This window comes from Dioscorea cayenensis, unplaced genomic scaffold (genome assembly GCF_009730915.1).
Source record: "Dioscorea cayenensis subsp. rotundata cultivar TDr96_F1 unplaced genomic scaffold, TDr96_F1_v2_PseudoChromosome.rev07_lg8_w22 25.fasta BLBR01000889.1, whole genome shotgun sequence".
Classification (NCBI taxonomy): domain Eukaryota; kingdom Viridiplantae; phylum Streptophyta; class Magnoliopsida; order Dioscoreales; family Dioscoreaceae; genus Dioscorea; species Dioscorea cayenensis.
Window position 1 is genome coordinate 11885 of NW_024087280.1, and position 13942 is coordinate 25826.

The 13942-nt window shown below is 39.0% G+C and overlaps 1 protein-coding gene across 1 annotated transcript; it reads left to right on the forward strand.

Annotated features, from left to right (window-relative positions):
• The first annotated feature begins 8628 nt into the window (after positions 1 to 8628).
• On the forward strand, positions 8629 to 12876 carry LOC120255206 (protein IQ-DOMAIN 14-like). Its single transcript, XM_039263089.1, is given in 6 exon segments — positions 8629 to 8974; positions 9320 to 9435; positions 10425 to 10898; positions 11274 to 11519; positions 11725 to 11858; positions 12086 to 12876. Coding segments are annotated over 5 exon segments (1569 nt in total). The 5' UTR covers positions 8629 to 8974; positions 9320 to 9360; the 3' UTR covers positions 12726 to 12876.
• The last annotated feature ends 1066 nt before the right edge of the window (positions 12877 to 13942 follow it).

Below are 13942 nucleotides of genomic sequence, written 5' to 3' on the forward strand. Positions count from 1 at the left end.
AAATCCCCTGCACCATCAGGTATTAAAACATATTTAAAAATCTGCTGATTTAAATTTGGGGTAAATTCATGAGTGCAATCAAGGGAAAAAAAATCATATATTTTACTATTTGAAAAAAAAACATTGACAACTACTAAATAGATTGAATAGTGAGTGAGTGAGTGATACAAGGTCTAATCCTTTGTGCCATAGTATTGTGCAATACTATGCAAAATATTGTACATATAAAGTGGAAATTAATACTATATCGATATTGTTCATCTCAAGTTCACTAGGTTTTTTGTGTGAGGAGTTGCATTCTTCATCCCTCAAGAGTTACAAGGCATGTGGTTTATCATTGTGGTGTTGTAATTTTTGATATATAATCTTGGATTATTAACGTGTTTGTCCCTTCAATAGGCACCCCTTGTGGGCAATGCTTAACACCATTGGAAAGAGAAAAAAAAAAAAAAGGAAAAAGGTTTCTTTTAGTCATAAATAAAATTTGATTAATAAGTTCCTGGTTTCCAAATTTATTCAAGTAAATTTGTCAAACTAGAAGAATGCTTCCAATATTTTTTTTAATTAAAAATTTTAAAAAATAAAAATTATATTTATTTCAATAAAAGAATGAAACGGGGATGTGCATGAAGGAAATAGGATCATTAATCCAAATTTACTTATATATAATTTATTCACAAAGAATTGAAAACAAAAAAGGATGTCTATAAAGGAATCAGGAAGCGATGGTGATTGAAGCTCCCGTGTGAACAGTAAATCCGACCATGAGATTCCTCAGCAGCTCCCGTGAGAACCTCGCTAGCACTCATGCTGACACACGTGGCTTCCGGCATCCTCGTGGTGGTGCTCGTGGGGGCTTCTCCGGCAAATCCCACCGGAACCATCGTCCCTACGCTCCTCAACCCAACCCTAATTCACGAATCCCCCCACCCTCGCGCATCCAAGACTATCAGGTTCAACCTCCTTCTAAGGCTTCTCCGGTGAGAGAAGGCACCTCCTATGCTGAAGTAGCCCGCACCCCACCCTCAGCTGAGACTTTACCACCCACTCTCCCTGCTTCTCTGAAGAGACGGCGATCACCGGACTCCGCTGACTTCTGCTCGAAATGCTTAAGATCTGGACACAAAGTAGATGAGTGTCGACACCAGCTCACCTGCAAGCGCTGCTCCGGCATTGGTCACTTCGCCATCGGCTGCCCGCTCCACTCCCCCTCCTCCTCGATCCGATCCCTAAGAGCCCGAGTCCGATCCAAGCTAAGTTCGCATGAAACCTCATCGGACACCAAGCCTCGGGGCTCCTCCTCTGAACTCAAACCTCTTCTTCGAATTCCAGTGAGAACCAATCATGCCTCTCTTCGTGTCTCCTTGCCCATCAACGAAGCCATTCTAAAATCGAAAGAAGAACTCAAAAAGATGGTGATTATAAGGGTAGTTTCGAGACAGCGCTAGCGTTCGATCTCTCCATGATTCTCTCCCGCGATTGCTTAAACACGCAATTTTTGCGAGCATATCACTCCCTTCAATAATGATTTTTGTCCTCACGATGACCTCCGCCCGGAGATGCGGTATTAGCGAGTGAAGAGAGTCCTTTAACCCTAAACTCTAACCTCGGGCCTTGTCGCATCTCTCTCTCTCACTGGACAGCCGAATTTGGATCGCACGCGGTTGCCGCCGGCAACTACAACTGGATCCGAATCTCCAATCTTCCACTGCACTGTTGGAATTGGGATTCAATCGTCGAAATTCTCCGGCCGATCGGCGACTTAATCTATGTACAGAAGAAGGAGCACGTTACACTGGAACATCTTCGAACGCTTGTTAGACTTAAGCCATCGATCATCTTCCCGCTGAAGATCACAGTGGACATCGGCGTCAGAAGCTTCATTGTTATGCTTGAAGACGACGGAGCTCACATCCTCCGTTCAAAGGTCGTCCAAGGCCCAATGACTCACCTCCCGGCCCAACAACGCCCAACTCCTTCTTCTCGCAATGCTACTTATATCCCTAAATCTGATAAGGGTAAAGCCCCCATTATTCATTCTCCCATCGATGACTCTTCCGGCGAGGCTGTTGAGCGTCGCTCCGGCCTTGGCCTATCGACAGGGATCGTCGCTCGTGGATCTCAGGGAGACGTCCATCCTCCTACTGGTGACCGGCATTTTGCCGAAAACCCTGAGATTTCGCCGGAATCTCGTGTGAGTTCCGAGAGACACGCTTCACTGTTGCCATGCAGTGGCAACGTGATGGATGGGCTTCCAACAGCCGCTCCTTTGCCTCGAGATGAGAACCCCACTATCCAATTTGGAACCTTGCCCTCGTCTCTATTGCCTCGAGATCATCTCTCCCTGGATTTCTGCAAAGCCCATGATCATTTGATCATGCCTCGAGATGATATCACACTTGATAGGCCTCATCGTGATCAGTCCTCTGATCAAATCTCTTCCCCAACTTCTGATGAGATGCCTCGTGATACACGCACTCCTGATTTCAGCATCCCTCCGCCCATCATGAAAGCTTTGCCTCGTGATAAACACACTCCCTATCCTCCATCGGATGCTTTGAGATAACTCCTCAAGATAATCAACAAAGCAGTTTAATCCTCCCTCACATCCTAAAGGCAACCTTGCCTCGTGATGATCACTCTTCACTTTCTATTTTTAGATCATGGACGGTGACTCCCTTTGAACCTACTTTGCAGGGAAAATTTTCCCTCTCACGCAATCCCTTCCCAGTCATACCCATCCCCGACTGGGTACAAATGGATTTTTCATTTTTGGAGGTTGGACACTAGTACCTAGCATTAATTCTGAAAAATTTTATGATCAAGATCCTTTACCCCAAAATACTCCACTTGAGGTTCCCTCTGATGAAGAGCTCCTTGATCGGGGAGAAGATGAGAATATTCTTGATAATGACATGGATGATGAGGATTTTTCTTCCCGATGAAAATTGCCTTGATCGGGAGTTGACCATGATCCACCTCCAATTGCACACGAGCAAGATAATCCACTGTACCTTTAGAAGATATTCCGAAACAACTTCATCTGAGACCCTAAGCATGTCTCGGAAGAGTGATAGACCCAAGAAACCCTCCGGACGTTGGAATGAAGAAGTCTGGGTTTGTACCTCTTCCTCCCCGATCTTCCAAGAAAAAATCCACGAAGATCCACGAGAAGGTCACGCCCTCTTTTAATAATTCGAGTATTTTTCTACTTGGTCGATGCTCAAATTCTTACATCTGATAATTCTTGTGGCATTAAATTCCTAGGATCTCCTTCTCATAAATCAAAATGTCTAGATAAAATTAGATCTCTTGAAGCTGTAAGAGATTCCAATTTTCCTCCAATCCTTGGATCTCCCCCGAGATCTAATGCTTAGTCCATATCTGTTTCTTATGAAAATTTTATGCTGGAATGTTAGAGGTCTAGGCAGACCCTCTAAATGCCACTTAGTCAAAGAAGTTATTTTAAATTGCAAAGCTGATATTGTTTGCTTCCAAGAATCTAAAATTCAAAACCTTCATAGTTCTCTCTGGAGATTAATTGGAGGCAAACGCATTGACTCTTTTGATTACTTACCGGCCCAAGTACTGCTGGAGGTATCATCCTCGCTTGGGACAGCTCACAACTTATTGGTAATTTAATTTATAAGGGATCCTTTACCATTTCATCCAAATTTTACTAATCGTCTTGATAACTCCACTTGGACTTGCTCCAGTGTCTATGGGCCAAACTCCAGTTCCATTAGGCCCGATTTCTGGACCCTAAAAAACCTCATCTCAACTCCTTGGGTTATTTGTGGAGATTTCAACACGGTTTTTTCCTTAGAAGACAAAAATAACGGTATTTCTAATCCTAGAGATATCACCATATCCCAGAACCTTCTAAGTGAACTTGATCTTATTGATCCTCCCATTAGTGGGAGAAGATTTACCTGGTCGAATGGTCAATCTAACCCTATCACGGGTTCGACTTGATCGATTCCTTTATTCTCATGATTGGACCTCCTTATATCCCGAACATCTCAATTTGATCTTCCAGATTTGGTTCGGATCATTCTCCCTATCTCGTCTCGATTTTTGGATTACACCTTAAGAGATCACGAATCTTCAAATTTGAGAAAGTCGGTATTCCAACCCTCAGTATCATCAATCTTATTCAAGAATGGTGGTCGAACCAAAAACACATTGGGTCGTGGAGCGTTTATCTTTTCCAAAAACTTGCTCATTTTAAAAATCCAACCTCCGCACTTGGTCCAAGAACAATTTTGGCGCTTCTAAGATCCTCAAAAGCAGTCTTCTAGCAGAATTACATTCCATCGACATTATTGGTGAAATTAGACCTCTTTCTGAGGAAGAATCCAACCGATTTACCCAAATCCGCTCTGAACTATACAACATTTTAAACCAGGAAGAAATTTACTGGAAACAACGTTCCAGGATTACTTAGCTTAGAGAAGGGGACTCTAACACTAAATTCTTTCACCAAGTTGCAAATGGCAGGAGAAATAAAAATCACATACCACGTATTCTTCATAATGGCAATTGGATCGACGGAAATGCTCATATTGGTAGAATCTTCACTGATCACTACCGATCTGTCTTTGGTACTTCTTTTCCAAATAGATTTCTCCTAGACTGGCATTTTCTTTTTGAATATAAGGAAAGAATTGATCTCTCCCAGCTTGAACTTCCTTTCACTACTGAAGAAATTAAACAAGCCATTTTTGGCCTTAACTCTGACAAAGCTCCTGGTCCGGATGGCTTCCCTATCTTCTTCTTTCAAAAACATTGGACCATTCTCCAAGACACTCTTGTTACGCTTTGTGAGGATTTTTTCGAAGGAACCATCAACCTTAGGCGTATCAGCTGGATACATATTGCTCTTATTGCAAAAATAACACGCCCGGGTGATGTAGACGGACTTTCGACCCATCGACCTTTATCAATTCTACCAGTAAAATTATTTCCAAAATCCTCGCAATCGCCTCGATCCTCATTATCGGCATGCTAGTTGATGAATCACAATCCGGATTTATTAAAGCCCGGATGTATTGCGGACAATATTGTCGAGTGCACAAGAAATGATTTTCAACTTACAAAAAGCGAAAACGTCTTGGTCACATCTTTTAAAAGTGGATTTCGCAAAAGCTTTTCGACTCTCTTGGCTGGAATTTTCTACTTGAAATTCTTGTCACTGCTAGAGGCTTTGGACCTAAATGGATCTCACGGGTTCATTCCATACTTAGATCTTGCCAAGGCCCAATTCATTATCAGCGGAGCGACTCGGGGCTATATTCGATGCAAAAAGAGGCTTGAGGCAAGGCGATCCCCTTTCTCCATTGCTCTTTGCCCTCGCCGTCGATGTTACGGCGCTATGTTCTTCCACGCTCTCAAATCAAAGTCTTGGTGGGTGTTCCCTTGAATCATACCGATAACACTTGTCACTTCAATATCTTTGATGACCTTCTAATTTTTCTCTCTTTGGAGGACAAGAAGATCTTTATATCATTAAACTAATCCTCGTATCTTTATGAGGGATCCTCTGGTTTTAACCATTAATTATTCGAAAAAGTCGCCTATACTCCTCTAACTACGGCTTCCAACCTCATCATTCCTCAGCTAGAATCCTAAACTGCTCTTGTAGCTGTCTCCCAATCACCTACTTAGGAGTGCCTCTTTTCGGTCGTGAGACCCAAGCGAAATGATTTGGGCAAAACTCATTGACATGATTAGCTCTAGACTCACTTCTTGGAAAGGAAATTACTTATCACTTGGTGGACGCTTAACGCTCATTAACTCTGTCCTCTCTACTGTTCCTGTTTCTATCTGGATGTCGGGTTTTCATGCTCCCGCTTGGGTGATTAAAAGAAATTGATAAAATCCGGAGAGATTTTTCTTTGGAAAGGCCCCGATCGCGGGACCCAAAGGAGTCGATTGATAGCACTGGAGCAGGGATCACTAGACCACGGGAAATGGGAGGTCGGGGAATCCTTAACCTTCAGACCTTCAACAACGCTTTACTAGGAAAGTGGTGGTAGAAATTATCTTGCAATCCTAATAGCAGTTGGGCCAAAATCATTCACGCTAATTATTCTATATGTGACATAAATGGAATTCTATCTCACATTCCACCCGAAATAAATCCTTTTTGGGCAGGAGTGACCTCCATTTTACTCTCCTTCCGATCATGTATCACGAAAACTATCAGAAGTGGCTCTAACACTTCACTATGGTCACGATCGTTGCACATGTTGGACTTCTACTTAAAGATTGTTGGCCCGATCTCTACAATGACTGTACTGTCCCTTGGATTACCATCAGGCAATTCTCCCAGTTTCTAAACAACCCTGAGCTTTTATTTCCCACTTCCACCCCCGATATGTTATCTGCTCTTCTTGAAATTATCCCTGATTGCTCCCATATTCAAGATGATACTCACACTTGGACCCTTGATAAAAGTGGCACGTTCACAGTCAAATCATTTTATAAATTTCTCATTGATGGTGGAATACGCAGCCCGCTTTACCCCCTTTTCTGGAAAAACCGTTGTCCAAGCAAAATCACTCTCTTCTGCTGGCTTGCTGGGGAGGACAAAATCCTCACTCTCACAAATCTTTTCAAGAAAGGTTACAATTTTCAAAACTCCACCGATACCTGTGTCCTTTGCCACAATGCCTCTGAGAATCTTCATCATCTCTTCATCGACTGTGTCTTCTCCAAACGCATCTGGGCATTTTTTTCTCAAATTTTAGATTCAAATTCTCTTCCACAGACAATTCCTTTGCTCTGGACCATTTGGATACCATCCTTAGTCCCTCAACAGCGAATCCTCTGGGACCTCACTTCCCGTGCAATCTTGTGGAATATTTGGCTTGAAAGAAACAATCGCATCTTCCAGTTGACTGCATCATCGCATCTCAATATTATTTATAAAACTGCTAATATGCTTCTTTCTTGGTTCTCAACAGCTGCTGATAGGCATCAACTAAATCTCAATGAAGCATCACAGAAAATCAAACGCTCACTCAACTTCTACAGCGCTAGAGCCTCAAATCCTACCGGCGATCCCGACCACAATGCAGCTCAGGAGTAGTTGCTCCTTCTACATTTCTAGACGAGGCTCGAGATGCGAGCTCGGTGTCTTCACTGCTTAGACTTTTATCTATTTTATGCTTCTCTGCTTTTTATTTCATGACTTTTGTTCCCTCACTTCGGTGAGAGAATTTATCTCTTTGTACTTTCGCCTTTCCCTTTCAATATATCAGTTGGTTTATCCACTTTTTCTTCAAAAAGGATGTCTATTATTTCACAAAAGAATTGAAAACCAAAAAATGGATTTACAACCACGCTAATAGTGATAATAATAATAATGTTTGTTTGAAGAAATTGAAATTGAAGGTAACTATCAAACATGAAAAAGAACCTACAACTAAGAGAAAGAGAAACATTTATCTCCATTCAAAATTCTCTTTAAATGATTTTCCATGCAACCAAACACGCATTAAATTATCTTCAAGTAACAATTTTAAATGTAAATCATTGCATCAAATCAATCTTCAGCAGTAAAAAGCTCCCCAACTTTTTTGTTCTTTAATTAACTTCTCCAATCAACAATCATTCTAAACAGTAAAAAAATAAACAGAGAAAACGAAAGGCCATTGTTAATCAAATCATGATGATAACACTTAATCTAGATTTACAAAAACATAAAAGTAGATAATTGCATGGTAGGAAAAAGAAAATGATAGATAAAAAGGACTAATGGCCTACAAGAGTAGTTACTACCAACCTTGACTCTTAAGCAGGGGTGATTAGGATTTAAGAGCTACCACCCCCACTTTGTGTTTGAGTAGCTTATAAGCAAATATGCAGCATTTTCCTCTCAATCTCTCACTTAACTCATTAAATTTATTCTTTCTCTTGGTACCTTTAGGAATAAATTAATTAGAGCAAGACATCCAAGAAGCAATATTTTTTTACCGAAACTAGCAAATATCCAAGAGTCAGCAAAGTTGGTGGTTCATGAGCACTTGAGTAAGATTCATGGTGGTTGTTCAACATTCCTCTAATGCTTTATAATTTAATGAGGGGCGTTTTTTTCTTTTCGTTGTGTGTGTTTATACCCCTCTAAAATCTTTTGTTTTCCTGGAAACTCTATGATATTTTTTATAATTGTATATAACTTAATTATAAAAATATTCTAATTTATGAGAAAAAAAATAAAGCTCTTCTAGAGCTTTTATTTATTTAAAAGCGTGGAGAAAAGCTCGCTTGCATGGGCAGAAGAAAAAAAAAACCAAAAAATTTTAAGACTTCATATCTCTTTAAAAATTTCATAATTCATTCCTATATTTTGTTTAGAATGACAAAAATATCAAATTTTTAAATCACAAGAGAGATTTTAGAAAAAAAAAAATGATCAAACTAATCATAATCAAGATATTGGGGGAGGTGTGGTGTAATTATGAAGACTTAAAAGGAGTCTTTTGCAAAAAGGTAGGATTTCCTGGGGAGGTTTATGCAAAAATCCTTTTCATAAGTTGTGTGTGTGAGTTGTGCTGTGCTGCTTCGGAAGGCTTTCTATTGAAGCAAAGGTGGTTGGAGGGTCATGGAGTGAGGAAGTGGCCACCTTCAACCTATGCATCATCATCATCATCATCATCATCATCATCATCATCAAATCTAAAAGAGTTGTAAGACCTTGTTTGCATAAACAAAAGTTGAAAAGGAGAGAAAAAGAAAGAGAGAAACAAAAGGGAGCTCAATCCTTGCAAGGAAGAACCAGATGCCAAGTTCCTTCAATGTGAAAAAACCGACATTATCTATATATATGTGTGTGTGTGTGTGCACATGTTTATCTGCCAATGGTGCAGAACAACAGCTATTTGTACCAGAGTTGGTAAGCATAGAGCATGAACTTGGAGGTTGTCTTTGCCTGTGAAGTGTCTGGCTTCTAGCTAAGAGTTTCGACAAGGTAATTAACACTTACGAAACTTTTATATTTCGTATTGTCTATTCGATGATTATATAAATGCTCTGATACATCAATTTGATTTTTTTCTAATATAGTTGAAAATATTTAGAAATGATCTAAGTTCTTGCCTTATGATTATGTTTGTCTTGGTTTGATTCTTTTTTCGTATTTCTTGAAACAAACTTGAAGATTAAGGCCTGTATCTGATGAGCAAAAAAGCAAAAATATAAGTGTATGTGTGATCATGTAAGAGAAAGATAGATGATAATTAAGATTCATGTTACACTTTTTGTAGATGTTAGAAATTTAATTGATGTTTTTTTCGTTTTAAATTTCGGTTTATAGGATGCAGTCTTGTGTTACTTGACACACCTAATGCCGAAGAAATGGGGAAGAAAGGGAACTGGTTTTCTGCTCTCAAAAGAGCATTTACTTCCTCTTCTAAAGATAAGTTAGCCAATGTGAGTACTCTTTTACATGTATAACTAGTTGCTTTCTTATGTTTGTTTGAACACCATTCAACTCTTCATCTGTTAAAAAATAACTCATCGTCACCTGGAGATCGTTCAAGCGAGATCTACAAAAACATGTGATATATGTTCGAGTTAACTAATAGTCTCATGTTAGTTAATTTGAAAAATATAAATTTGAATATGTAAACCTAGGTTTCTTATCCTGTCAATAAAAGTTTTTGGGTAAATTGAGTCTAAATAATATGTTTGGTTTTGCATCTACATGTATAAACAAATAACAAAATGGGAGATGTAGGACCCTTTGACCTTTGGCAAAGGAAGAACCATTATGGCTTCCAGCAACAATGTTCCATTAAGGTTTTATAGTGATGAAGAAAGTGGTACTTCGAATTATTCTAAGATCCCTAACCAACAAACAACACAAAAGCAAAAGATCCCATTGTCCCGAGCGATCGCATTATATTATATATAGATTTCACATACCGAACCATAATAATCATCAAGGCACTTAGTTCTTAAAAAATGCTCTGCACAATCATTCTGCTCATGCTGTCTCCTACTAGTACTCAAAACTCTTGCTTTTCTGGGACTAGACTTTTCATTTTAATTTAGGACTGATGGAGAAAAACTGCATGCTTGTCATTTTATTTAATGACTTTCTAAAATTCAGTATCAAGCATGATCTAGAATTGAATTACAAAGAATACAAAAGGCAGTAAACAACAGAATCTAGCAGATAAATGAGCTGTGTTTTCTAAAATTCAGTAACAAGTATGATCCAATTGAATTACACAGAATAAGAAAAGCAGTATACAACAGAATCTAGTAGATAAATGAGAAATGCTTTCCAAAATTCAGTAACAAGTATGATTGAATCGAATTACATGAATAGGAAAAGAAGTAAACAACAGAATCTAGCAGAAAAATGAGCAGTGTTTTGGAATTACTGTCGGAAATTTTATTGATGATTAATGCAGGAGCCGGACAAGATATATCCAAAAGAGAAGAAAAAGTGGGGGTTTACACGGACAAGGCATGGAGAGGCCAGCTCTTTCATGCCCCTGTATCGAGAACCAAGCAGCATTGAGAAGATCTTGGGAGATGCCGAAAGGGAGCAGAACAGGAATGTACATCAAAGGCCACTTAGAGATGCCGAAATGGATCAAAGGCAATGGACACATCAAATGGCTCAAAGGGAAATTCAAAGGAATCAGCAGCAAAAGTTACAGCAATTGCCACCTAGAGATATTGAAAGAGAGCATCATCATCATCATCAAAAGTTTCAGCACTTGACTTCTAGAGAGGTTGTAAGGGATTCAAACCAAAATTTACTTCAAATGCCTCCTAAGAAGGGTCCACAGTATAAAGCACCGAAGTCAAAATATGTTTTTGCTCCAAAGACTGCACAAATTTCAGCGATCAAGATACAAGCAGCTTATCGAGGTTACTTGGTAAGTCTTCTAAATGCATTTAATCTGAATTCACCTCGGCGCCCTTCTTCAGTAGACATCTAGCATGACATGAAAAACCAAGAAGACAATATGAAATCAAGCTCAATTGTATAACCCTTTGACAGTAGAGTAACTCTTAGACCCACATCGTTTAATTTGGAAAAATATAGATTTGAATGCATAATTAATCCTGGTCTCTTGTCTTATCAACTCAAGCTTTTTAATCGAATTGGTTCTACATAATATGTTTGGTTTGTATCTAAAATGTTGTCAGAGTTTTGTTTGTTTCTCCTCATAAATTGAATCGGGCCCATATAAAATACATCGTATTTTTAAGAATTGAAGAAAAGAATACCGGATTATTTGGTGATACAGGCTAGGAAGAGTTTTCGAGCATTAAAAGGACTGATGAGACTTCAAAGTGTGATGAAAGGACAAAGCGTTAAGCGTCAAACAATGAACACAATGAGATGCATGCAAATGCTAGTGAGAGTACAATCACAAATCAGAACAAGGAGGCTTCAGATGATGGAAAGCCGAAACATTCAGCAACACCAGATGATGGGTAAAAATGAGAGAGACATTGAGAACAGCTTGAACAAGTGGAACTTTGGACATCAAGTAAGATTACTTTTAACTTTGCATATAAGCAATGATTATTATTTATCAAAGAAAAGTAGAATAAGCACATAAAGACTAAATTTTTAGGAATTGTTGAAGTTGGTTGGACTAGCTTTTCGACAACAACAGTACAACATCCCAAGTGTGAACAATAAGTTTTTATATTTTTATCGTCTTTCCAGCTTTAATTGCAAATGTAATGCAGTTGGAAGCAGAAGGTCATGAAGGATGGGAAGATAGCACACTGACCAAAGATGAAATTGATGTACGAATGCGAAGAAAGGTCGAGGCAGTCATTAAGAGGGAGCGAGCATTGGCATATGCTTATTCCCACCAGGTATAATCCATTACTCTTTGATCAGAATTTTACCAATATCTATCTTCCATGTTATGAACTTTGATGTCTTCAGTTCAAATTACCACAGAGAAACTGATAAAATTATAAGTTAATTGTGGAAGACATACAACCATCAAGAACTGAATCAAATATGAATTGCAAGCATGACGAGTCTTGACATTTATTTACACTTGTTTCTGTAATTTATTGTTCTTGCTCACTCTGTTACTATCTGCAGTTACTAAAAAGTAACACCAATGTCGGCACAAGCAGTCTTATCTGACATCAAGTCCGGTGGCTTCCCATGGTGGTGGAGCTGGCTCGAGCGCCAAGTAGGAACAACCCAAACTCCTACATCACGTCCGACTACAGGTCAAGCCACGACGCCGAAAATAAGCACAAGGTCACTAGCAGAAGCTTATCCTAGACCAAGTAGCCGGAGCAAGCAAGCTATAACTGGAAATGCTAACATTGATGCATCTACACCAAGATCATCAAAACCAATTAAACAAAAGTACACACCAAATTCTTCAAACAGATGGCAGGTACAAGGTTTTAAGGACGATGATAGCCTGACAAGCTGCCCGGCATTTACCGTGCCAAACTACATGGTACCGACAGTTTCAGCAAAGGCAAAGGTGAGAGATGGACCACCAGCAACACCGGAGGGGAAGCGGCGCTTCTCATTTGGATTGACTCAAAGCATTGGATCAATAAGATGGAGCAAGGGATCATCAGTCCTCAGTACTAAGGATTCTGAGTCCAAGAGGATGTCTGGAAGACATAGACCCATGCACTCAATAGGGAATTTGAGCATGGATTCAACCATTTCATTGCCAGTTGGAGTTGGAGGGAGATCCTTCAGGTAGTGCTTTAAATAATTGTGAGCAATGTCTTTATTTTATTTCATGGTTTCTATGTGTTGTGCTTTGTTTATCTGAATTTGTTGTAACAAATTGTGATTTATGCTAAGGTGTGATGTGTGACATTGTTGTTGAACAATTGCTATTTTGAATCTAATTTAATGAAAGAAAATATTAAGAAAAAAAAATGCATAAGACTTGATAAACAAATGATCATGGAACTACTTCTCATCAATGAAGAGTTATGCATTCTCAATCAAATATAAAGGGATCATTCACCATTGTTTGATTTCTACTCTAAGGCAACTAATTAGATAATCTCAATTTAATGGGACAAAATCTTTGAAGATCAATGAGATTCAACAAAGCTCTCAACCTTCCAAGTGTTTTGGGAACTACCAAAAATTCACACTACACATGATATGATGTTACATTCCTTCAAATTCACACAAAAAATAGCATATCATATATGAAAATTTTCAAAACATTTTGGCCAAGAACTCAAAATGAGAAATCACATGAAATTATACCTACACAACTGGTTATAATGCAAAAAGTGTGGCCGAGAGGGAGTAAATTTTTTTCCAGTGAGTACCTAAGTTTGGCCTTATATCGGGTTTGAAAGACTAACTTTCAATTTAGTATCAAAATGAGCATCAAGTTTTTAATTTCATTTTTTCGGCAGTGTACTTGGGGATTTTCGGTGGATTTTTGGTGACGTGGACGTCGGAAAGCTTTCGTGGATGCTCTGGGTCCACATCACCAGGGCTACAGTATTCTAGAGAGAGAGGAAAAGAAAAGGATGATGGAAGAGAAGCTGATGCGTACGTCCTACATGAACAAAAAAAACTACATTAGTTAAGTGGCTGAGTTGGTGAGTCGGTGACATGGACTCAGGGCATCCACGCAAGTTTTCAGGCATCCACATCACCAAAAATCGACTGGAAATCCCCAATTACTCGGCTAGAGAAATGAAATTAAACTTTGGTGCTCATTTTGATATAAATTGAAAGTTAGTGCTCAAACTGATATAAGGCCAAACTTAAGTACTCACTAGAAAAATTTACCCGGCCGGAGAGCCTTGTTCATATTGCCAATATATTAATATATCCAATTACAAATGTGCAAGATTAAATGAACGGAGTGGTGAAGCACTGCTTTCTTGTTGCCTCATGTTCAAACAATTTTATTTTTTTATTTTGAATAAATGTTCAAATAATTTT